This window comes from Mauremys reevesii, linkage group 5 (genome assembly GCF_016161935.1).
Source record: "Mauremys reevesii isolate NIE-2019 linkage group 5, ASM1616193v1, whole genome shotgun sequence".
Lineage (NCBI taxonomy): Eukaryota > Metazoa > Chordata > Testudines > Geoemydidae > Mauremys > Mauremys reevesii.
The window spans coordinates 132457439-132483960 of record NC_052627.1 but is presented as its reverse complement, the minus strand read 5'-3'; the positions used below and the strand labels follow the sequence as shown (position 1 = coordinate 132483960).

At 46.9% G+C, this 26522-nt stretch overlaps 1 protein-coding gene across 6 annotated transcripts in view; it reads left to right on the top strand.

Moving 5' to 3' along the window:
• The first annotated feature begins 15888 nt into the window (after positions 1-15888).
• The window catches only part of SLC4A11 (solute carrier family 4 member 11), a 257410-nt gene continuing 246776 nt past the window's right edge, over positions 15889-26522 (top strand). For 2 of the 6 annotated variants that reach the window (XM_039540271.1, XM_039540264.1), the window contains exons 1-2: positions 15953-16361; positions 20537-20605. In XM_039540271.1, the coding sequence (XP_039396205.1) occupies positions 16304-16361; positions 20537-20605 (127 nt within the window). In that variant the 5' untranslated portion in view covers positions 15953-16303. The other 4 variants (XM_039540263.1, XM_039540262.1, XM_039540269.1 and 1 more) reach the window with 4 other exon arrangements.

Sequence of the window (26522 nt, the reverse complement as noted above, 5' to 3'; positions counted from 1 at the left end):
GCCACGGCTGTACTGCCCCCAGCCCCGCCCCCAGCCCTGTCCTCCAGCACGGCTGTACCGCCCCCAGCCCTGTCCTCTGGCATGGCTGTACTGCCCCCAGCACTGTCCTCTGGCATGGCTGTACCACCCCCAGCCCTGTTCTCCGGCATGGCTGTACTCCCCCCAGCCCTGCCCCCAGCCCTGTCCTCCGGCACAGCTGTACCGCCCCCAGCCCTGCCCCCAGCCCTGTCCTCCAGCATGGCTGTACCACCCCCAGCCCTGTCCTCTCGCACGGCTGTACCGCTCCCAGCCCTGTCCTCTGGCGTGGCTGTACTGCCCCCAGCCCTGTCCTCTGGCACGGCTGTACTCCCCCAGCCCTGTCCTCTGGCACGGCTGTACTCCCCCAGCCCCGCCCCCAGTCCTGTCCTCTGGTGCGGCTGTACTCCCCCAGCCCTGTCCTCTGGCACGGCTGTACTCCCCCAGCCCCGCCCCCAGTCCTGTCCTCTCGCACGGCTGTACCGCCCCCAGCCCTGTCCTCCGTCACGGCTGTACTCCCCCCAGCCCTGCCCCCAGCCCTGTCCTCAAGCATGGCTGTACTGCCCCCAGCCCTGTCCTCTGGCGCGGTTGTACCGCCCCCTAGTCCCGCCCCCAGCCCTGTCCTCTGGCGCGGCTGTACCACCCGAAGACTTGCACCCAGCCCAATCCTCCGGTGCGACTGTATTGCCCCCAGCTCCACCCCCAGCCCTGTCCTCCGGCATGGCTGTACTGCCCCTAGACCCGCCCCCAGCCCTGTCCTCTGGCGCGGCTGTACCACCCAAAGCCCTGCACCCAGCCCTGTCCTCCAGCATGGCTGTACCACCCCCACCCCGCCCCTAGCCCCGTCCTCCGGCATGGCTGTACTGACCCTAGACCCACCCCTAGCCCTGTCCTCCAGCATGGCTGTACCACCCCCTGCCCTGTCCTCTGGCCAGGATGTACAGACCCCAGACAGGAGACGCAGCTGCATGGAAGGGCTAGGGGTGGGGGCTGGGGGCAGTACAGCTATGCCGCAGGAGCTGCCGGTGTGGGGGCCACCCGGCAGCCCCATGTTCTGCTCCTGTGGTTCCTTGTGGTTCATTGCTGTGGTTCCCTGTTGAATGTGCCCCCTCCAGGTGCTCATCTCCTTACTAATGTATAGAGCAGGGGTCGGCAACCTACGGCACATGTGCCAAAGGTGGCACGCGAGCTGATTTTTGATGGCATGCAGTGGTGGGCTGAGCAGCTCAGCCCACCACTGCTTTGGGGTTCTGGCTGCTGCCCCATTGCCACCCGGGGTCCCGGCCACTGGCCCCACTCAGCACTCAACCCGCTGTCAGCCTGGAGTTCCATTCACTCAGCTGGTAGGTGGGCTGAGCAGGACTAAATTCAACGAAATAGGAAAACAAGAGCAACTAATGACAAAGTGCAAGAACCTAGAGCAGTGGTCCCCAACCTTTTTCGTCTGGCGGTCACCAGACAAAGGACCGTGGCGGTGGACGAGCATCTGCCGAAATGCCATGGCATTTCAGCGGCGATGCCTCTGGATGACGCTGCTTATCGGCAGCAAGCAGTGTCATCCAGAGGCGTCGCCGCCAAAATGCCGCCGAATTTCAGTGGCATTTTGGCGGATGCTTATCCGCCAGCCAGTACTCAGGTGCACTGAGAGGCCCCTGTGGGCGCCATGGCACCCGCGGGCACTGCATTGGGGACCCCTGACCTAGAGAGCCTCCTGAAGCATGGCGATTGTTTTGATTTAAAAGGACTTGAACTGTATGAAGAATTGAGTACACTGTCCTCAATGTTGCCACATGCAAAATCGATAATGGATATTGTACAGTTTACTCATACCAGCAAACTTGTTGACATATATCCTAATGTGTACATTGCCACTCGTATTCTACTGACAATTCCTGTAACAGTAGCATCAGGAGAACGGAGTTTCTCAAAACTAAAGCTCATTAAAAACTATCTCCGCTCTACATGGAGTCAGAAACACTTGACTGGTCTTGCTATTCTTGCAATCAAACAAGACATCACTTTGTCTTTGTCATACGATGACATTTTTACTGATTTTTCAGCCAAAAAAGCCAGAAAGATTGCTTTTAATTAAAAACAAATCCTTGTTTCAATACCTCTTCATAGAAATTTCCAATAAAATGTTGACAAATTAAAAAAAATATATTATTTGCATCATTCTGTCAAATCAGAATTTTTTCTATAGTGCTACTTCTTTAGTGCTAGTCCATCAGCATTACAGTGTGCTTCATTAACTTAAACTGGTTTTAATAACATGCATGTGGCAAGTTTTCCAATAGCTTATGTTTGTGTTGCTAAGAGCAAGACAGGCACAGGGGCACCAGTTTAATAATCCCGCCTAGGGCACCATAAATCCTAAGGACGGCCCTGCCACCAGCCGACAGGTAGCACTGTTCTTGCTAACCTCTTGACCACCTTGCTTAGAAGATGGTTTGGTGCCCTCCAAATAGCTAAGATAGACAAAAGGTCCAGATTGGCTGCCCTCCATTAATCCACTGAACTCAGGCAGCAACAGTGGAGGGTTCTCTCTACCCCTTTCTTCCCCCTGCAGAGTGGCTAATGGCACTCACAGCAGTAGCCCCATGCAGCCTCTGTGCTCAGGTGAGCACTAGAGTCATGGCTTTGCTTTGCACCTGCCCAGGTGTGCCAGGGGGAGAAGGGACAGGGGCTGCCCGCTTGCACTGCCCCCTTTGTGTGTCAGCCTATAGGCTGGGCACAGTCATTCCCAATGTGATTTCCTTGAAGCAGGAGATGTACCAATCGCTTTAATTGGCTAACTTTATTTTCACACCAATAGAGGGAGCAGGGAAAAACAAACCAAAACAAAAAACCCTGAATCTGCATTAACTTGTTTGACTCTTAATCAAATAGTCAATTAGCTCTAAATTGGAATCCTCAATGTCCGACCGCCAGGGGCTTCCAAAGTTTCCCCCCTCCCCGTCCCTGATACTTCTTCCAGTCTTCTGTCCCGGGGATTATAATAGCTATAAGTGGGAGGAATGGACATTTGGATCCAATCCTCCAAAGGGATCTGCCTACATGGGCCCTAGGTCTGTGCCCACCTGGAGTCAGGCTCTGCACAGGGGTTTGTTCAGGTGGATCCCTTTGCAGGTTCAGCACTGCTGAGGAGGGAGTTTGGGGAGCCTGTGGGTGGGCTGGCAGAGGACCATCAGTCTCCCTTCATATGGGCCATCTGCTCTCATCCTGAAGAAGCACCCATTACTAGAATGGTAGAAGCTCAGAGGAGAAACATTCCGAAGGAGATTTATTGAAAACAGTCTTCCGACGAGGCTCTCCATTAAAGACTACGAAGGTCAGTTAGAACTAATCAATGGCACTGACATTTCTGCCTATTAAACTGCCTTGCAGAAGAAATTCCTTATCTCCGATTCTTTCTCTGCCGCGTGTATTCCCCCTTTACAGCACAATTAAACCAACCCACAGACACAAGGGAGCAGAATATCCAAGTGCATTAGAGTAACATTAACAACAAGGCTGAGTCTCCGTTGGCTGTGTGCAGTGTATGTGCTGCTATCCGCCACAGTGAAAAGCGCACTGCATCCACGCTGCGATGTGCTGCTACGTGGGTCAGTGAAAGGCTCTGGCGGGGGCATGAGGAAAGGCTCCAGCTGCTCCCTGCTACCAGAGCCTTTCACTGCAATGAGGAAACGCCATGGCATGGAGAGGCAGCGGGGAAAGGCTAAGTCTTTCCCCGCGGCCTGAGCATTTCCCTGCAGAGGAGAAGGGCCCCAGCACCAGGACGATACCACACTGATAAAAATAGCAGGGAGGCACATCTTGGGTAAGTAGAAATTGTACTGTCTATGTACTCTGGATACATACCTGCCCCCAACAGGCGTGTCTTTACTGGCTTAATCTTACTGTGCCTCTACGTCCACACTGGCCCCATGCTAGGGGCACTATGAGTTACACAGAGACTAAAATCCTGCTGTGTGGATGCACCCCTAGAGAGAACCAAACAAGCCAGTCTGAGATTAGGTAGCTTCATGCTTTTGTTTCAGCCCTGTTGTTGTTCATTACAGGACGGTGATCCTGTCAAGATGGCCACAGAACAATGGATGATCTTACAGTTCCTTAGTTACAGCTCAAGGCTTGCAGTGTTTCAGAGGCTGCTGCGTGGGAGGGAAGCCAGAGACGACACTGTGAGTCATGCTGGGAACATGTTCTCTTGTTGTTCTCAAGAAGTGATCTTTGCCCGGCAGGAAGGAAATTCAAGCCCACGAAAGCCGTCCAGTAGGTGTCTGAAGAAGTTCAGGGAAGACACTGGCAGCAAAGGCTGTGGTCCTGCTTTTTAAACTTCCCCACATATTGGAACTGAATCGGAGGTTATGCCTCCAGGAGTTAGTTTGGAGTAAATATAATCTGGAGTAATACAAGGGTTAATGTGTAAAGTGGAATGAGTAAGTTTCCTTTACACTTGGTTAGACTCCTTTAGATATTCTTATACCCAACTGCTATTGTGTAAGGAAGTCAGACTATTTCTTCTGTGCCCCCACCCCATCACCTGGATCCAGCTGGGAACAAGAGAATAGGGCACAGGCTGTTGATTATAGCAGAACGCTCAGCCCACTGACCAGTACTGTCATTACCTCTAAACCCCATCAGGAGGGAGGAAGGAGGCTGAGTTGGTGCCTGGCATCTGATGTGGCCTTGGGCTAGAATTCCTTCTCCTCCCCCATCCTGCTGAGCCCCAACCCTGCTACGTGGGCTGGAGTTTGCCTGAGGGTGAATAAAGCAACCCGTTTGCTAAGTCCTTGCCACTTGTGTGCACCCGCAACTCGGCCCCCAGCACACCTGGGAAGGCTTATTAAAGAGACTGAGAAAGTAATGAGGAAATTGGTCAGTCTGAACAATTCAAGGTGTCGTCTTGCCCTGTGACAAAAGGGAAAACGTTCAGCTGAAATTGGATCGCAAGGAAGAGCGGTCCTTCAATATTGATTGCAGCCAATCTTGACCTCTCGGCCTTTGGCTCGTTTAACGTGCCACGCCTCCACCGAGGTGGTGCCTTTTGATCTCCCTTCCGCTGGTGCAAACCCAGAGTAACAGCAGTGACGTCAAAGGAGTAGCTTCAGATTTACACCGGGGGAACCAATTCTGGTCCAAAAAGCAGATTGCTCAAATTGCAGCCAGGTCAGCAGGGACTGCAAGTTACCACATCGGCTGTCTCTTTGTCAGTGTAACAGGGTGGCCTGCTCCCTAGGGGCCCGAGGCAGCCAGCCCTCATCAATTGTCAGGCTCAGCTGGGAAGGGAGTAGGTGATGATTATAAAGACCAGCCAGTGGCTCAGCTGAGCGGGGAACTGCAGTAATCCCTGTTATATTCAGCCTCCGCAAGGAACGTGATAGACACAGAGGGAGCTCAAAGAAACAGACTTTATTGTTCCAGCAGCAAAACTGAAACTAACACCAAAGTGAGGCGTTGCTCCACCATTTCAAGTGACAGAACATCACAGCCCCTGCCACCGGGGGTGCTCAACCCCTGCTCAGCCCCACTGCACCCCTTCCCCCAAGACCCACCCCTGCCTGCCCCTGTTCCACCCCAGGCCCCGCCCCAGCCTGTCCCCTCCCCCGAGGGCACCCCGTCCCCACCCCTTCAGCGTAGGGTGACCACAGGTCTCGTTTTGGCCAGGACTGTCCCTTTTTTAAGCCCTGTTCTGGCCGTCCCAATTTTTGGGGGGCAAGACTGAGAATTTTTCCTATTCCTCTTGCCAACGTTCGGGCGGGGGCAGGGAGTGGCGATGCAAATCCTGCTTCGGGGGGGAGGGAGGAGGCAGGGCTCAGGCATGGCGGGGCAGGCAGGGCTCGAACAACCAGTGACAGCCTTGCACAGGGGGCAGGCAGGGTTTGAGCAGTGACCCCAGCCTCACAAAGGGAGTAGGCAGGGCTCGGACAAGCAGCTTAGGTCAGCCTTGCGGGCTGTCACCCCAGCACCTCCTGCATGCCGTGGGACAGCTGATCACGATGGGCGGGAGGCACTGGGAAGGAGGGGGAGACATTGATCAGCAGGGCCGCCAGCAGGCGGGAGGTGCTTTGGGGGAGAGGGGAGCTGTCTGCTGGTGACTGCAAAGCACCTGCTAATTTTTTTTTCTGGCACACCCACGGAGTCGGTGCCTACGGTCCCTGCAGAAGGAAGACTCCAGGTGGGGAGCCCTGGGCATCACGGTTGAGTACGAAGCCCTAGCTGGAGCTTTTGCTGGCCTTTTGTGAGTTTGTGGCCATTTGGACAATGAACGGACCCCAGAACCAAGGGCTAAAGACTAATTTGGGGTGGCTGTAAATGGCCCAGGCTGGTGAGAAAGTCAGCACCCGTGAAATAACTCAGTTCAGTCCCTAATGGACGGGCAAGCACATCTCAAAAATCAAAAACACAACAGAGCAAGGGCTCCGAGAGCCCGGAAAGCCAGTTTTGCTGGCAGTATCTGCAGAGAGGCCAAGGTCTGACGGAGTGTAAGGATCTCACTGTGTTCTTTTCTACAGGGCATTTAGTTCTCCAAGGCTGTCATTCGCCAGCAGGCAATTCATTCACAACATTTACAGAAAGGATAACACCTACCAAGCTCCATCTACTTAGCTCAATTTGTGTTTCATGAGGTGGGGGGTGAAAAAAAAACAAAACCTGAGTGAAGACAAAGGGTCACTCAGTGGTTAATGTGAGCTTGGGAATGCTCCGTGCAGCTGTTTATCTTTGTGTTACACAAGAAAACAACCTGATTATGTGACCTGAGAAAATACTTCAGTTCTTTTAAACTTGCTGTACCTGTGTGTTCCTCATGTTACTGCACAAATGAAGGCTCATTTTCCCTAGGATGGGGCCTGCTCCAAACCTCATTTAAAGTCACTGGAAAGACGCCCTTTGAATGGACTTTGGATCAGGCCTTTAAGCAGCATGTGAGAAGCCTACTGTTAGCAGCTACTGTTTCCTACAAAGTCCTCGGAGTGCAGGTTGGATCTGTTTGCTTCTTCCTTCTATCCCCTCTGGGCCTGTGCTTGCTTTTGTTTGACCTGGCAGGCCATCAGATTGATGGATGCGATTTCACAAATAAATAATGAGGACGAGAAGAGCATAAAGATTCATTAACGGAGTTCTTCCCTGAGCTATAATGTTACACAGCCAGGCACCGGAGCAAAATGTAATGTTACTATCGTGTGAACAAGGGATACTTGGCATCAAGCAAAAAATGCTGAAGGACTTCTAAACCTCATGTAGTTAGGTGCCTAATTACAAAGCTAGTTAGTTGCCTAATTCCCATTGATTTCAGGATCTGGGCCTGTTAGACATCAGCAAGGCGGTATTAACCTTGATACCTGAAAGGTTCTTAAGTTTGACACATCGACCCTCTCCCAGGTAGGGACGTGTTGGCAGTTGTAAGATTTGCATTTGCTTTATAAATTCCTCTTTCCATCAACTAAAAGAAGATACTGCTTCTTTTAAACACCATGCAATAATATGTATTAGCAATGTTAATGCAAGCTTCAGCGTGAGGAATCAAGCACTCAGATGTTAGAAACTGCAAAGTTAGGGCTGAAAATTCAACCTTAACTCTGCCTCCTTTATGCTTCAGCCTCAGCATGGCGGTGCAGGAATGGGGTGGGAGTCTGGAGGCGGGGTAGGAGAAAAGGTGGCTTTTAGGAACATTTGCATGCTTTGTACTCGCAGGCTGTCCCGAGGCAGCCTTGGCCCTCCATGTAAATTAGAACATCTGCAGGGCTGCTCTAACTTGTGCTTTGTTGGCAACTGTCCCAATGGTTAATTTATCAGAAGAGGATTGTCTCCACCTCTTCTATACCACTTTTCCTCTTAAGCCCCCATTCCTGCAGACACGCAGGCAGGTGAGTAGTCTCACTGAGTTCAATGGAACTACTCATGCAAAAAGTTATTCCTCTACTAAGAGTTTGCTAGAGTGAGGGTTGGGATTGTAAACGCTTTGGAGGAAGGGCCCATGTCTCCCCAGATATTTGTGCACAGCTGGTTACAATGGAGGCCCCAGTCCCAGCTGGACACCTTTGGGAGCTATGAAAATATAAAAGTTAAATTTGAATAACTCAGCAGAATGTAAACATGACTAAAATCAGTCCCTTTTGAAGATAGTACAGAGACTTGACATTACATAGCACCTATTTTATATTTTGCTCAGAAAGCAATCTCCTTCCCATTGATCAGTGTGCAGCATCCTGCCAGAATTAGATGAAACGCAAGGCTTTGCATTCCATCCTCGACTTACAATTAACACCATGCAACAGCCCTGTTGATTCCACACTACTTCCTTCGTTGCATGACACTTCGCTGGCAATATCTTTTGGGTTACATCTCATGTGACAAGCCCATCAACCACATTACAGTTAAGGAATTCTCCACTACTTTCAATTTTTAAATCCAGGCTGGATGTTTTTCTAAAATCTCTGCTCTAGGAATTATTTGGGGGACGTTGTCTGACCTGTGTTACACAGGAGGTCAGATTAGATGATCACAACAGTCCTTTTTGGCCAAAGCCGTGGCAAGGAATTTTTGCACCCGAGGCAAGGGCTGGCTCCAGGCTCTTTGGCGGCAATTCGGCAGTGGGTCCCTGAGTCCCTATCGGAGGGAAGGACTTGCTGCTGAATTGCCGCCGAAGAATGAATGAAGCGGCCGTGGCAATTCAGCGGCAGGTCCTTCCCTCCAACAGGGACTCAGGGACCCGCTGCCAAATTGCCACCGAAGAAGCAGCGGCGGTAGAGCTGCCACCGAAGCGCTGCTGATCGCGGTAGAGCTGTACCCCTCCACTTTGCAAACCTGAGGCAGTGCCTCATTCGCCTCCCCCTTGTTACAGCACTGCTTTTGGCCTTCAAATCTATGAGTCATGGGTCTTTTTCTCTTCTTAGTATATATGTGCCTGAACTTAAATCCAGGCATGTAATAAGGGAGACAGGTTACCCTAATTAAATGTTAATGTCAAAATTACATATAGTGTTATATCACTCTACTAGAGGAACTGTTGATAAACAATGGGGTGAGAAGATGATGTTGACTCCACAGCCTCTTCAGAGAGAGCGAGAGTGAGAGAGAGAGAGAGCAAGCGCTGAATTTGGCAGTCTTGCCGTGTGAGAAGTGTCTGCTGGGGTTAAATTGAAAATACCAAATCTATTTAATTTATGGGCAAAGATTTGAATTTAGATCTCCACCTGAAAGCCTGGTGCATGTATCCACTACCCCATCTGGACCGCTACTGAAAACAAAGCTTATTGAAATATGGAGTACACGTTAGAAGGTTCTGGAATAAACAGTTCCGCTAGCCACAAATATTTTGGCATCCCTTGAATCATTTAGACCGTTTCCCAGATGTAAGACTTACAGCAGTATAAGGGGGAAAGAGAGAGCGAGAATGATGCTTGTTAACATCCAAAAAGTCAGGGACTCCACGTATGCATCTGTCTCGCTGCCTGGAGTGTCTCCTGACTGAAAGTGCTAACCTCAGGGCAGACTGTCAAAAGCAGACCAGACACCCCAAACTGGTGGTGTAAATTTCACCAACTCAGCAACAAATGTGAACTCCTGGATCACTGTAAGAGTCTTAGCATTGAGTCTCAGACAGTCCCCTTGAGCATTCAAGTCTATCTTGCCACCAGGCAAGCTGGACTTAGTGATAAATGGTCATTTACACCAAAAATCACAACATATTCATGTTATTCCCAAGAGACCAGTCAATTTGTACCTTAGTTCTCACACCAAAGACAACACTTGTAGCCAGTCCTACAGTAAACTAATTAAAGCTATATTAACTAGGGAAAAGAAAAGAGAGAATTGTTTACAGGTTAAAGCAGGCAACAGATATATACAAATGAGCTCAGGCTATGGTTGCAAAAGGTGATAGAGATGTCGTAATTTGTCAGCACTGAATGTCTTTTTAGGGCTAACCCAGGCTGATGCTGGCGATTTCCGTCTCATTGGTTCTTAGCTCCAGCTCTTGTAAGAGTTCAAACAGCAAAGAGATGAAAAATCTTGATGTCAGCTATCTTTATTTTTCTCTTCCAGAAGTCAGTGTGATGGAACGTGCTTTCTCGCACGTAGCCCCTACATGGCTATAAGAGGGCCTTAAACCAGCCTTTTTGTTGTGATGTGTCCCAATGCGCCACTTAGTCTTGATAGTTCTGGAAGAGCAGGGGAGCCCCTTTTCCTGCCTAGGTTCACAAGTTCAGAACAGGCATTTTTACAATGAAAGCAAAGCTTGCGTTTTACCTTATTGCCCAGGATACAGACATTACAAGTGAGATTAATGCATGCAGCAATTTACAAGCATTTCATGGAGACTAAACAGATTCTTACTGGTGTAACACCTACTTTGCACAATATTAACACAGAAGTCTGGTTTCCACCTATGAAATTGTCACTGCCCAGCTGTCTCCTATAGACTTGGCAAAAGCTGGCACTTGGTTTACCAGCATCACAGCCTCCCACACTCCATGCCGATTGCTGAGCAGTGATCTATGCCATGTGAGCGCTTCAGCATTCATTTTGTTGTTGCTTGTTTTACCTTCTTCATGATTATTTAGGTATGGACGCTCAGCTGACTAAATAGAGCTGAAATTACTAACAACCCAACCTTCAAGATCCTATTGGCCCAGGCACAAGCCCACCTTGAACTGAGTGTGTTAGAAATGCAGAACAAGCGGGCACCCCTCACATGTCTTAACATGTGCATGCAGTGTGCATCTGTGACTCAACAGTGATATGCTTGATTGTATCATGTGGGGAAAGCTACCATTCACCTTCCTCTGCAGCGTGGGGCATGGGTCACTTGCAGCTTTAAACTAGTGTAAACTGTAGATTCTCTGTAACTTTAAGTCTTTAAACCATGATCTGAGGACTTCAGGAACACAGTCAGAGGTTAGGGGTCTATTACAGGAGTGGGTGGGTGAGGGTCTGTGACCTGTGATGTGCAGGAGGTCAGACTAAATGATCACGATGGTTCCTTCTGGCCTGAAAGTCTGATTCCATTATCACGTTTCTTTTGACACTTGTCCACACATACTGTCCTGAGAAATAAAAATAAATATCATAAAGAAAACAATCCTCATGATATGAATGGGGTGATTTCCAAAGGCCAACTCCCATTGAAAGCCAATGGGACTTGGGCACTTGACTTTTATTTGAGCACCTGAAAAACTTCCCCAAAAGATATCAGGAGAAAAATAAGCAAATGACTATTCAGATCTCTTCCATTTTGGGCACACAGGGACTTTTTTACCATCACCTTTTACCTTGTGCAATCATTTACACCAGTGCAAATGGGTGTAAAAATCTGACCATTGTGGTTTGGTAGCATTTTACACTAGAGCTGGTTGAAAATTTTCTGCCAAAGTGTTTTTCTGGAAAATGTAGTTTCTACAAAATTGAAATTTGCTACAGGAAAGTGTCTGGGTTGTCAAATTTTTTTATTTGGAACATTCAGTTTTGCTGACCTGAACTGAAACATTTTGGCTTCTGCAACACCTCATGGGAGTTTGGGTGCCTCTTATCCCAGTTATCCTGTATGGACTGGGCTTCCTCGTAGGGTTTCATCTCCCACGATGCACCATGGTGTCACCTCTGGTTGAACTGACAGGGTGCATTATGGGAATCAGTTGACCATGATACGTAATGGGAGATGTAATCCAGCTGGGAACCCATACAGGAGAATGGAAACATGGGATACTCAAACTACATCTTTCAGATGGCACTACAACAACTCACAAGGACACCGATTAATGTCAAACCAAGCCAAAATAAAATGTTTCTATTTGGAAATGGTGAAACATTTCATTTTGATTGGGAATGTTAAAATAAAATGTTTTAAATATAATTTTTGTTAGCTTTCCATTCCATGAGAAATTTCAATATTTCCATTTTTTTTCCAATTCAGGACCAGAACAAATCTTGAAATATTGGAATTTTCCACAAGATGGGAACCATTTACAAATGAGTTACAAACATGCTGCATGTGCTCATAGACTGTCTTCCTGGTGACTCCTACAAACTCTTCCCACCTGCAACCTGTGCTCCTCCCTCAAGTTCCATGCAGGCTGTTACACTAATAAAGGATATACCCAAGGTGAAAGTGTGATCCTGAACCAATACATTTTCACATTGCAGCTACACAATGACCATAAGTCATTACCAAATGATTGCTATTCAGTGACTTAAGTGAAATGAGCTGGCAGTGTCAGTGCATATCCCAGAAACCACCATAGTTGACACTAATTGGTAATCTCAGCAGAGTCCAAGGACTGAATGAACCAGCATCTGATGTATCTTTTTCCTCCTAAAGGTGATGTTTTTAAAGCAGATTTGAAGCACATTAATTCTGTGTGTATTTGTACTATGATTACCTTTCCTATATTGGTCTGGGCTCAATCCTTCTCAACTCACTAATTCACAACACTGTTGCAGATCAATGTGCAATATTATGCGTAAGTAACACAAGCAAGATCTGGCCATTTGTGGTTAGATGACTACAGACCTCAGGACCATTAATCAGGCAACTTTGTGAACATTAAATTCATGAAAAATCTCCACCCAGGATAACATTCTTGCTCCCTGCAACTGACTGGTATGAGAGTTGGAGAAATGTATACCTGGGGCTGTTCCCACAGTTCGCAATCACGCTGAGAAGGTAGAATCCAGAAGTGGATCCAAATCCAAACTTTCCCAAAGTTTGAGGGAGTTCAGGTTCAGTGTTCCAGTTCAGGCCCACCTCCAAACCTTCCATCCATCCTACACTACCTCATCAGGTGATCAGGATTGATGCTACAAGATATCAGTACAGTATAGAACTAACTCCCACAAAGGGATTATCAGCTCACCTATAGAATCATAGAACTGTAGGTCTGGAAGGGACCTTGAGAAGTCATATAGTCCAGTCCTCTGCACTCATGGCAGGACTAAGTATTATCTAGAACATCCCTGACGGGTGTTTGTCTAACCTGCTCTCAAAAATCTCCAACAATGGAGATTTCACAACCTCCCTAGGCAATTTATTCCAGTGCTTAACTACCCTGACAGTCACTTACCAATTCCCTCTTTAAAAAGCATATCCTATCACTCAGAATCCTTGACTTCCAGGAACACCTGAACACAGAGGCCATATAGTACTTGGTAATAAATGTAATTGAAAACGTTGAATCTGGCCAACTTTTTTCCTATTTACCAAACTTTATAATGTGACATTGACTGTTATATGTCTGACTTCTGACTCTACTATCGGCGCTTCATATCCAGATGTAGATGTTATATGACGCAATAGTAATAAATGCACATTTCTCCTTAAATACTTCAAGATGACACCCATCTTCAGTCACCTGGACAGATTCACTGGTTCTAGATCAAGGAGCTTTAACCAGAAGAAGAAACAGAAATGAGTCTCTCCTTGACAATATAGAAAGTATATTGTTTTCCTGCTCATATATCTCAACAAAGGCAGCTGAACTGACTTTCCCAAACTTTCAGTAAAAATAACAAGTCCTTCACCTGTAGACTAAAACCCAACATGGAAAATTTCAACCCAAAGAGAATATACTTGATGTTCTTAAAGCACCTGAAGAGAGGGGGGCTAGAATGGAAACTGGAGCTCAACTTTGTCTACACTGATTGCCATTATCGTTTCTCCTCAGTTTCCATACAGTGGTATCTGAGGTACCACAATATTTCCCCGATGCAGCACTTGCATCAGCAAACAGCTGCAATGTCTCAGATATCACAGTGAGTAAATGTTGGCTCTCTGGTGTCAACTAATATATAATGGAAAACACATTATTTTGAACTGGCTAGAGCAAGAAGTTGGGTTTCAAGAATCCCAGCCTCTGCCACTGATTCACTATGTGATCTTGGGGAAGTCACAACTGCTTGATGGCTTAGTGATCCACTTAATAAAATGGTTATTATAATGCTTTCCTGGTCCAGCAGAGGTTTTGGCTAAAGTAGGCTAGTCTCTACCTGTTCTGACACCATGCTGCACCCCAGAAGCGGCCAGCAGCAAGTCTGGATCCTAGGCAGGGGTGCCATGGGGCTCTGCGTGCTGCCCCCACCCCGAGCTCCGGCTCCATGAGCTGGGGGCGAGGGCAGTGCCTGCAGACACAAGCTGTGCGGAGCTGCTTGCATGCCTCTGCCTAGGAGCCAGACCTGCTGCTGGCCACTTCTGGGACTTAATGGGCAGCAGGTTTAAAACAAATAAAAGGAAGTTCTTCTTCACACAGTGCACAGTCAACCTGTGGAACTCCTTGCCTGGGGAGGTTGTGAAGGCTAGGACTGTAACAGGGTTTAAAAGAGAACTAGATAAATTCATGGAGATTAAGTCCATTAATGGCTATTAGCCAGGATGGGTAAGGAATGGTGTCCCTAGCCTCTGTTCGTCAGAGGATGGAGATGGATGGCAGGAGAGAGATCACTTGATCATTACCTGTTAGGTTCACTCCCAGGGGCACCTGGCATTGGCCACTGTCGGTAAACAAGATACGGGCTGGATGGACCTTTGGTCTGACCCAATGTGGCTGTTCTTATGTGGTACCAGGACAGGCAGGAAGCCTGCCTTAGCGCCCCAGCTGCGCCACTGCCTGTTCCCCAACCCTGTGCCCCAATCCCTTGCCCCAGCCCTGAGCACCCCAAAAACTAAAGCCCCTTCCTGAACCCCAAACCCCTCATCCCTGGGCCCAGCCCAGAGCCTGCGCCCCCAGCCCAGAGCCCTGACCCACCCCCGCACTCCTGCCCCAGCTCAGAGTCCCCTCCCACACCCTGAACCCCTCATTCCCAGCCCCGCCCTGCAGCCATGACCCCTGCACCCCAACCCTCTGCCCCAGCCCTCACCTCCTTTCACACCCCAAACCCCTCATCCCCAGCTCCGTTGGGTCGCAGGCATCAGCAATTTTCTTCAACTGGGTCACCAGAAAAAAAGTTTGAAAACCACTGAGCTAGATGGTCCCTTCTGGTCTTGGAATCTATGGTCTTGTTTGCCAGAAGCTGGGAATGGGTGACAGGGAATGGATCACTTGATGATTCCCTGTTCTGTTCATTCCCTCTGGGGCACCTGGCATTGGCCACTGTCGGAAGACAGGAGACTGGGCTAGGTGGACTTTTGGTCTGACCCAGTATGGCCATTCTTATGTTCTTTTGAATCAAGAGCAAATGATGAATGGTGAATTATTTTTATTTAAATAAGTCTTTGGGGGCATTTTCTCTCCTTGGGATTCAGGATTATGGCATCAAACTACCCCTTTGAGGCCACTGAAGTCTCTATAATAATACGGACTGGCTTATATTTCTTTTATTTATATGGCTTTGGCCTGTTTTTAATCAGGGGACCCTACAAAAGAAGATGCATTGCACAGAACGGTGTTTTGACACTGTGAAGGGGCAGCTGCTCTGGGGAAACGGCTGGAGCGTGGTGTTTGTGGGTATTGTAGGCAGCCCAAGACCTAAAATGAGCCTCTGCAGAAATGTTCAGTAAGTACAATAGTGTATCCCAGAAACTGAATGCAGCTTGCAAACACTGCCCCATTACAAAGGTTCTTTCTCACAAGCAGCCCCTGAAAATCCCCAAAAACACAACCCCATTTTAGGAGTGTTCACAACCTCACTCATTCCTAGCTTAATCTTGCTTCTGATTCCCTCATCCAGCCCCTTCAGTAACTAGCTCCCAGGAGAAACCTTTGAGAAACAGCTTCTTTCTGACCCAAGGATGAACCTTTTCTACCTAGAGGCAGAACCCAGCAGCACACAGGTGGGCTGTGCCTTCTCACAGCTCCACCTCTCCCAGAGCTAACAGGATCACCTGTACCCAGCTCTTCTCTCAGCTCAGAACCAACCACTCTCTCATGAGGGGTTGGTTTGTTTTTCAAACTCCTGGAAGATTCCAGGAGGCAACAGTTAAACCAGCACCAGGGGTAGGTTGGTAGCGCTGTTAGAGCAGGTGGGTTCTGCACAGTTCTCCTCAGCTTCGGACCCAAAGTTGAGCTGCAGGCTTGTGAGCAGGGGAGCCCCGAGGAAAAGCTGGTAGCACCTTAAGGGAAGAGTGGAAGACATGGGTTGTTCCCTTCACACACCCACCACTAGTGATAGGTGAAGCAGCTTCCCTCCTGTGTACCTTCCATCTCACCCAGAGACAGGATGACCTTCTAAGGCACGTTGCAGGGGTGTTTATAGGTGGGAACGCTCCCTCCCCCACTCATTTCCCACAAGTCTAAGGGTCAAAGAAGGGAGGAAAAGGCAGCTTTGGTCCTTCTGCTGTGTTCTGCCCTCTTAAAAGATGAAAGCTGAGTCAAAGAGAACTGAGAGTGAGGGAAATCTTCTCTCCATAGAAGAAGGTAAGAATTGAATTACTCATATGTTTTGCTGGCTTCTCAATTAACTGCAGCTGCTCGAAGAGCAGGGAGATACTAAAGACACTACAGTGAAAGCCTCTGGTTCATGTGCAATGGGTGATCAAAAAGGAAAACAAAATAATAGGTTGTAGATGGAGTGGGATAGAGACTAAAACTGAAATATGATGCTAGTTTTCAAATTGGTAGTTTATCCCTACTTGGAATGTTGTGGTCAGTTCAGGTTGCTTTCCCTCCCTGCCACCCAGCGTTCAGATTCAGAGACAGATGGCCAAATGACTAGAGTTAGTGAGGGACTTCCATATAAAGACAACATGAAAAGAGAAGGGCTATTAGTTAGAAAGGCAACATGGTAGATGTGTACACAGTAATGACAACAGGGGGTCATTCAGTGAAATTCAAAGGCATCACATCTTAAACTGAACAAAGGAAATAGCTTTTGCCTAATGGGCCTGTGGACCTTGGGGCCAGGTGGCATCAGTTAGGAGAAGAGCTTAGTCAGTTGCTTAGTGGAATGCTTTGTAAGAGCAATGAGAGAGGATATTTTTTAAAAAAATGTAGAACCTTCATTTTTGAGGGCAGAAGCCAACTACTAACTAATGGATGAGGAGAAGTTGCTTCCCAACACCCGTGGGCAAGTTATTCTGTAATTATCTACCACAGAGTTGCTTGCACCTCCCTGTGATTCATCTGGTCCTGGTTGCTGTCAGATGCAGGATCAAGGATTGGATGGATTACTGGTCTGACCTGTTATGGCCAATATGACCAATTGGTATGTTGTAAAATGAACACCCGTCGCGGAAAAGGGGATGCAGCTGGTCTGAAGCAGAGCATGAACAGTAACTGGGTGTGATGGGGTAGACTTAGCTGAATTCTGAGCTGGGACTTTAGCTACTTAGGGCCTATTTTTCTCGCTTGCTGAGGGGGGAAATCAGGCAAGAGCAGCAGAGGCTACCAGCTTATTGCTGAGGGGAATGGGGCCAGGAGTCTTTCCTGCCACCCACATAAACACAGGTAATGTTGGCCTAATTTCCCTAGAAAGAGCTCAAGGACTGAGTAATAGAGGCTTATCATGGAGGGAACTGGGTCATGAGATACTGGTTCTATTACGGTGACTTGGAAATCCTTGAAGGTGCATCTTTCATAGACTTATATCTGCCACTCTTTCCCCCCCCCCCCCCGCCATAGCCCTTCCCTGGGATCACTTGTCTCCAAGGTGGCTGTAAGCAGGCTGTGAGATTCCCCTTCAGTCCCTGCTTCCAGCTGCTGGGGGATGCTGGGGCAGCAGGATTGGGGGCAACTGGGCTGCCTCTCTTCCTGCATTTTTGTTGCTCCCATAATGGCTCCCAACCAGCAAGGAGCAACTGCCACACGGAGGAGAGAGTGAGGAGGTGTTGGTGGTTCTCTGTGTCACTGCCCTGTTGACAAGGGAAGTGAGGAGGATTTGGGGAAGGGGGTCGTACAGAATGAGGGACAGGCAGGGAGAAGGTGGAAGAGGGCCTGGGGGACAAAGTCACAGCATGGGGAAGTTGAATATGGAGCAGGGGTTGGAGCAGACTGCATGGAACTTGGACGGAGGAGCATAGGTTGCTTGCAGGAGGGAAGAGTTGTGAGACAGCACCAGGAATCCGGTCTGCATGCACATGGCTGGAATGTTAGCTGCAGCACCTCTGTACATAGTTCCTTAATACAAAGTTAGTGTTACAAACTTAGAATCATAGCACTGTAGGGCTGGAAGGGACCTTGAGAGGTCATTGAGTCCAGCCCCTTATGCTGAAGCAGGACTGAGTAAACCTAAATCATCCCTGATAGTGTTTGCTAAACCTGTTCTGAAAAGCCTCCAGTGATGGGGTTCAACAACCTCCCTTGGAAGCCTGTTCCAGAGCTTACCTACCCTTACTTTTGGAAAGTTTTTCCTAATGTCTAACCTAAATCTCCCTGAGCTAATGAAGCCCATTATATCATGTCCTACCTTCGGTGGAGATTGAGAACAATTGATCTTCATTCCGTTTTATAACAGCCCTTAATGTATCTGAAGACTGTTGTCAGGTCCCCACTCAGTCATCTTTTCTCAAGACTAAACATGCCCATTTTTTTTTAAAGCTTTTCTCAGAGGTCAGGTTTTCTAAACCGTTTATTATGTTTGTTGCTCTCCTTTGGATCCTGTCCAATTTATCTACATCTTTGTTATAGCATGGTGCCCAGAATTGGACACCACTCTCCAGCTGAGGCCTCACAAGTGCCAAGTACAGCAGGACAATTACCCTCCTGTGTCTTACACACAACGCTCCTGTTAATACGCCCCAGAAGGTTATTGGCATTTTTTTGCAACTGCATCACATTGTTGACTCCTATTTCATTTATGATCCACTGTTACCCCCCCAGATCCTTTTCAGCGGTACTACCGCCTAGTATTCCACTTGTACTGGATTGACTATGCCACTTTCCACTGTAGAAGTGAGATGCACTATCATCATAGTCTAATCCCGGGCTTCTCTTAAGCAGACTGACGCTGGTACCAAATTTAGGTCCACTGTGTGGGCTAGAAAGCTTTTCTGCCATTACAAGATGACCAAGTTTATTTTCACTTTACCTTAAAGCCCTTACTTGAACCCAGGTCTTCAGGAGTGAAAGACTTGAACTAGGTTGATTTGCCCGTCATCAGGAGGCTTTTGAATGAATTGCCTGGGATTGTTCGGGGTTATACACGTGCTATCCTTTGTTCCAAGAAATGTTTAGAGTGATGCAAGAAAGCATATAACCATTAAAATAGTTTACACCATGTCCTGTTCTCTTGCTAGGAGAGCATGTTCAAATGAAAAGATTAAGCCAAGAGAAAGATAAGATGCCCAGGCTGCCCTCTTCAAAGCACGATTTTATATATATAATATAAAATCTATACCCTAGCATAACAGGTACTTGAGTTTCATCCTTTTTAAGCTTTACACTAATTTTAAGTAAAGTTCACCCAGAACTTGAGCAAAAGACCTCAGATATCCCCTACACGTCTCAAATGAAACTAGAGGCCATTTGAATGTGGCAAATGTCAGTCGAGCTAAAATATTTATCATAACTTACTCTCTTGCAGAGCTTAGTATTACAGAACTACAAATTAAGAAATATACACAAATCAGAAAATTTGAAATTTTTCCTTGAACGTGATGCTTTAATTCTACAATTCACAAAAATCTAATTTAAATAACGGAGGCTATGTCTACACTACAGTTTATGTTGCTCAGGGGGGTGAATAAATCACCCCCCTGAGCGACATAAGTTACAACGTCATAAGAGCTGGTGTGGACAGCACTAAATTGGTGGGAGAGCGTCTCCACTGACATAGCTTCTGCCGCTTGCGGGGGCTAGAGTAGTTAAGCTGACATTGGTGCAGCTGTGCCACTGTAAACTCTCTAGTGTAGACATGGCCTGAGCCCTGGTTATACATCCAAATAAGCTGTTGTGCTACGTGTCTTCTTGCTATTTGCATCTGTGTAACTTGTCAATGGGAGCTACAGATATACACTGAAACTAGACCCCTTAAGACTGCAAATCAGCAGTCTGCAGTTTCTATAATTAACTTGAATACAAAATGGAATTGAGAAATACATTGATCTTCTCTAGTAACTAACAAGGAACCACTCTACACTGTTAGTTTATTTTTGCTAGTCTGAACTAAAAGTGGAAAAACTGAACTTAACAGATATTGAAAAGTTAAAAATTCCTGTTTGTTTTTATTCCTTATACCAATACCATGATTTACAGGGCAATATACCTGCTGTAATTGGAAAAAAGAAAGAGACAAAGCTACACCAGATACAAGACCTCAGGAATGTGCTCTAAATGAAACTCCATTGCATTAATCAATAAGTGCAAACTGTGGCTATGACAGTCCTCAGCAAGAAGGGTTTCCTGTCTAAGCGGCAGTAACTCTTCTGACTGTGGATTATTGTTCCTTCTGTGCCAGATTTTACAGTTCCTCTAATGCATCTGGGAGAACTGTCTCAAAGTAATCTGCAACTTTCTTGACAACTCCCCACTCTCTGTCTCCTGCTAAGAACTGTAGCCTGTTGCATATGGGATAAGAAAACAGTTACTCTCAGTAAATAGTTGTGTATTCTTCGTCATCATATACATATAATATACCCACTTTTCTTCTGGTTCAGTTTTTAGAATCTTTGGCAAGCCACTGCTTCCACTTCCAGATCCCTGGAGTGTTCCCATGTCATTACCCGGTATGTGAAACAGTCTAAAAGGGGGACGATACCTTACTTTATGTATTGCACAAAGCAGGGGCAGCTCTAGGAGTTCTGCTGCCCCAAGCACGGCGGCACGCCGTGGGGGGGGGCGCTCTGGCGGTCGCCGGTCCCGCGGCTGCGGTGAACCTCCCGCAGACGTGCCTGCGGAGGGTCCGCTGGTCCCACGGCTCGGTGGACCATCCGCAGGCATGGCCCTGGCACAAAGTAATTATACATCTTCCTTAATCCATAAGAATCTACAACATCAGTCTAAGGAACTCATGCAGCCCATAGTATCTAAGCACTTCAAAATCTTTAATGTACGTATCCTCACAACACCTCTCAAGTAGGGCGGTGTTATTATGCATGATTTGCAGACGGGGAACAGACACAGAAACTCAGTGACTTGTTCAAATCACACCAGGGTGCAGGGACTTAATCAAAGTTTCCCATGTCCCAGGCTCATGTCCTAACCATTGGACTGTCCTTTCTTGCTATAGCAGCCAAACATCAGTATGTGTTTTCTCTCTGAATGCTGGTTGGCCGCCTGATTTCACAAAATAGCACAGGCGCTATTAATGAAGTCCCATCCTGTTCAGCTACAACTCTTCTGCAACTCTTTGAACACAAACTGTGTTCTCCAGTCAAATTGCAAAAAAGGAAAAATTGAAGAGCGAGGGAAGGGGGGGAACCTTTCATAGTCTTCTGAAGTCAGTTGGAGCAAAGTTGCTTTATACCAGCTGAGATCTGACTGAATGGCTTTAATTTAAAATTTACAAGAAAAATGCTCTATGGTGCAGAACTAGGCGTCATAAAGATCCTTTTCAATGTGGGTCTTGCTTAGAAGTGTGGCCAGGTCTCTTAAGAGTTAATTACTCTTCTGAACCTTGGGGATGCTGTGGTGTTTCCTAGAATGTGGGTCCCCCCCCAACTCCTCTCTGATCTTTTGCTTTCCTACAAAGGCATTCTAAGGAGTGGGTCTTTTTTTAACTGCTTGGCGTTTGCCAATTACATTCTCTCTGGGCCTTGTGTTTTACACATCGCTCAGACTTTGGCTTTAACGAAATACATAGATTGCGTTTGTCAGTCCTACAGATTTGTTATTACATTTCTCTTGTGTTTGTGTAGAGAGGCGAATTAATGCAAATTACCGTAAGATTAGGATGACCTCAATACTTCCATATGGCAGAGGCATGGATGTCTTCCCAAATAAGTGATAGTTAAGACTTTATCACACCCAACACAGTCACTCCTGCTACAAAATGTATCTTGACTCCAGTACATTATTCATTTCTGTTCTTCTAGGATCTGATCCAAAGCCTATTGAAGCCAATGGAAAGACTCCAACACAGAACAGGGGGCTTTGGGTTCATTTCTATGCTTCCTCCTTTTCGAAGCACACTTTTACTATAGCGCCAATGTCCTTGGTATGTGTAGTGTGTGGTATGCTTAGTGTCACTCTCATAAGTGCTGCGTATTCTTATGAGAGCGGGTTGGGAATTTTCCATCCAAATGATTTTTCAACAGGAAAAGCAATTTCCACAAATTAAAAATTATCCTGTAGAAAATTAGATTGTTGCCAAAAATTGTAGATTTTTCTATTGGGAGAAAATCAAAACATCTTGTTTCGGGTGAGCTCGATCTGAGTTGAAATATTTTGCTTGATTGAACTGATGTGAAATATTTTGTTTTGCATCAGTCCAGCATTAAACTGTTTCCCCTAATGTGGCATATTGCCTCATGGGAGATGTACTTTGGGTCTGATGCTCCCTTTCCCCATAGTTCTTGTGCTGATGTTCTGGTTTAAAATTAAGTTTCCTAATTTATTTATTTTTTAATTGAGTCTTTCCTTTTCTGCACGAAATATCCACTCAGAGGTGTGTGATTGTCACTTGACACCCAATACTGTCAAATGCAGAAAGTAAGTATTTCCTAGTTTATTATTTTTCTGTAATTTTTCAGTTATTCTAATTTTGTAACAAAAAAAGAAACCATGCTTTTTTTTAAGTTGATCATTTCAGTTCCAAATATAGTGTTTTTTACAAAACTTCTCATGAAAAGAGTTGATTTCTCGTTTTAAAATTTTCTAGTGTGCAGAAAGGGGAAAGGGAGATGAGGAAGGATTTAAATATCCCCACAATAGTGCTGGAAACCTGGATGTGACAAATGTGGTACTTATCTGTATTCTTTTATAGCACCCAGTGTGCTATAAAGGCACCTTGCATTCCTAAAACCAACAACTGATGAAAATATGATTCCATTGTCAAACAGCTACCTCGGGATTTAGTAGGTGCAATGGTCTGCTAGTGGCTTCTCATTAATTAAAAATAGTTTAACTAAAAGCCTGGCTGAAGAAGATGCTCTATGCTGTTTTCCAAAGTGTGCCAAACCTCATTCAATCCTATTAATTTATTAGAACCAGAAAGTGAAATTGACGGCTCCAGTTGCGCTCTCCAAGCAGTGCACAATATCAAAAGTCAGCACAGAAAAGTAAACTCTGTGTTTTAAAAATTCTTCCAGTTCTACAATGTTAATAAAACAGGCAAGGAGTTTTTAAATACGACTTATCTTGATAATGGACAGTGTCTTATGCCACAAAAAGTACATGCAAATGATGTTTATAGACTGTTCAAGAGCAAGGAATTTATGAATTAGGCTGACATTTTGCTACCTAGTCCACCTCGCTTACTGACTGTAGCAGATAATGTAGCACCTAAGGTATTAAAAAGCACTTACTGTTTGGAAAGCTCCTGGAGTATCTAGTTTCAGTGTAATAGGCTAAGGATGGATTATCACTTGTTACAGGGAGGCAAAACTCTCATATTTAATCATCTTTGATTATGTCAATATACTTATAGGTGGGATTGTGAGAGCAATAATTCTTTCTCTATGTTAGAATGGGTAGCTCCGGGTGCTTTGCAGTCTGAGACGTGTGTTCTGTGCTCCAGGAGAGGCAGAATAGGCCAGACTTTTATGCCAAAGACCTGTGGTTTACAAGGTGGTACTGACACCCCAGGTCTTGGTAGGAGTGGATACAATTGCACTTCGGAGCCTTCAGTCTGTTCTCTCACAGAGGTTCCGGAGGATAGTATTGGCCAACTGCTCTCCTGCACTGTGAGTTATTTTATGTGGGGCCTACAAGGTTTTTTGCTTCCCACGGTGGTTCCACTAGCCTCCTATGTACAATTAAGGCTTGACCCTGCCAGGTGCCAGGCACATTGGAAAGCGTGTAGGCATGTAAACATAAGAACGGCCATGCTGGGTCAGACCAATGGTCCATCTACCCCAATATCCTGTCCTCTGATAGTGATCAATGCCAGTTACTGCAGAGGGAGGGAAAAGAACAGGGCAATTATTGAGTGATCTTTCCCTTATATCCCAGCCCCAGCTTCTAGCAGTCAGAGGCTTAGGGACACCCAGTGCATGGGGTTGCGTCCCTGCCCATCTTGGCTAATAGGTCAATCAATGGCTATCCTCTATGAACTTCTCTAATTCTTCTTTGAACCCAGTTATACTTTTGGCCTTCACAACATCCCCTGGCAACGAGTTCCACAGCTCGACTGCGCTGGGTGAAGAAGTACTTCCTGATGCTTGTCTTAAACCTGCTGCCTATTAATTTCATTGGGTGACTCCTGGTTCTTGTGTTATGTGAAGGGACAAATAACACCTCCCCCATTCACTTTCTCCACAACACGCTTGATTAGCTTCATGTGCACGAATAGCCTCACTGATGTCAATGGAGCTAGTCACATGCTTGAAGTTAAGCTGCACTTAAAAGTGCTTTGCTGGGCAGGAACAGAATGCCTGGCACCTGGCAGGACTGAGCCCGTAGCGAGGAGATGTGAGCCACAGGGTGCTCCGTTTGCTGATGGCCTCCAGCTTTATAGCTCTGTCATTGGATTTGCACAGTGCAGTGGAAGGCATTTCCCAGCGACTGGGCTTGACTAAGGAATGGATGAAAGTGAGCTGGCTGAAGCTCATTCCTGGATGATTGAAGTGATGATGACGGATTATGGGGCAGGTAAGTGGAGGAGTTAGCCAGGGCTGAGTTGGCTCCAGGTCTTTCCTCTGCTTTGCAGGAGTATAGCTAAAATATTTGTGAGCAAGGTCTAAGGGGCTCTGCTTACATCCCCAGCTGCTTCTCGATGATCAGATAGTAGCATGTCTAAGATTGCTGTTCCGTTTTCTTCATCTGCATCATGTCAGGTGGTCATGGCCTTTCCTTTTGAATGCAGAACTTGGTGCCATGCTGCCTTTTTGTCACCTCTCTACTGGACAACTGCATTGTGCTCATGTGGGGTTACATACTAAATCCATTTGAAACCAACACCAGTGTAGAACATGTCAATCTGCTTGGTAAGAGCTTTTTGCCATGGGTATGTTAGGCCTTTGTGTCCCGGAGTCCCCGGGTGATGCTCTGGAACTGCTCCCCGCAAAGCCAGTCAGGACTCTGGGGAGCCTCCTCTCCCTTGGAGCAGACTGTCTGCAGGGCAAGAAGCTCACACGGCTTCACCTCCTGGGTCTCTCCTTGGAGCATTCAGCATATGCCCCTTCGTGTGCTTTCCACAGCAAGTCCGCCCAGGCGGGGTCCTGGGGAAGCCAGAGGGTCCTGCACCCCCACTTCACAGTCAGACATGACTCTTAGCCAGCCAGTAAAACAGAGGTTTATTAGATGACAGGAACACTGTCTAAAACAAAGCTTGTAGGTACAAAGAACGGGACCCCTCAGCCGGGTCCATTCTGGGGCCCAGTGAGCCAGACAACCCCATTTGCCTTCACTTCCCGTCCCCAGCCAGCTTCCAACTGAAACCCCCTCCAGCCCCTCCTTTCTGGCCTTTGTCTCTTTCTTGAGCTAGGCAGTCACCTGATCTCTTTGTTCACCTTTAGCCATCCCTTTGCAGGGGGGAAGGGCCCCGGTTATATGTTGCCAGGAGACAGAGTGTCAGCCATTTATATATGCTGGAGACTTAAGAAATGCATAGGGGAAACTGAGGCCCCCACACAGTATTCAGAGGAAACATTAAGAACAGTCCCACTTCGTCACACCTTGCTCCCGGATCTGCATGGCTGTTAATTGGGCACTGGGCTTACACTGCTATTTTTCACCTTAAAAAGCCCTAAATGACCTGGAATTGCTTACCTGAGAGACCGTATTTCTCCCTATGTCATCCTCCTGCAGTTAAGATCATAGGGGCATTTCAGCTGGATCTTCTATAAAGGGCAAGGGACTGCTGGAGGAGCATTCTAAGTGACCCCTTTGCTTTGGAATGCCCCATCTCCGTTAGCCTGAAGTAGCCCAGATCTATTGCCCTTCTGGCCACACTGCGACGCCCTTCTGTTTGAGTGGGCATCTGTGGAGTTCTGAAGCTATTGAGTGTAGCTGATTTCTGAGTGGTAGGAAGGTGTTTTGGGGGTGGAGTGTTAAACCATAGTCTCTTGGCTGGTGAGATGTGCGTGGGAGAAGTGCTGTTGCACTTCTATTACACAATGCCACAGGAATTATGCTAGACGTATGTCAGAGCTTTAGATTGGTGCCTCTTGGTGTAAGGCTTCTTTTAGTGTATGTCAAGACTGCAATTAGGTGTGACTGCAGCATGTGTAGACATACCCAAGATATCTGTGCTGTAGTGAGCTCGAATAATAGCAGTGAAGCCAGGACCACATGAACTAGCTGTCTGAGTACATACCCAGGGTCCTGGGTGGGCTTATACAGCTCGTGTTGCCACAGCTTCACTGCCATTGTTAGCACTGCCTGCTGTGTAGACAGACCCTCAGAAAGAAAATTACATATGGTACTTGCAGCATCTTCCAGCAAGATCTGATGGAGCTTGAATAATTTTTCTCTGTCTTCAGAATTCTGTGCAGCTTTTGAAATACCCACCGGGCATTTGGAATGAATGAGAATACGTTCCCA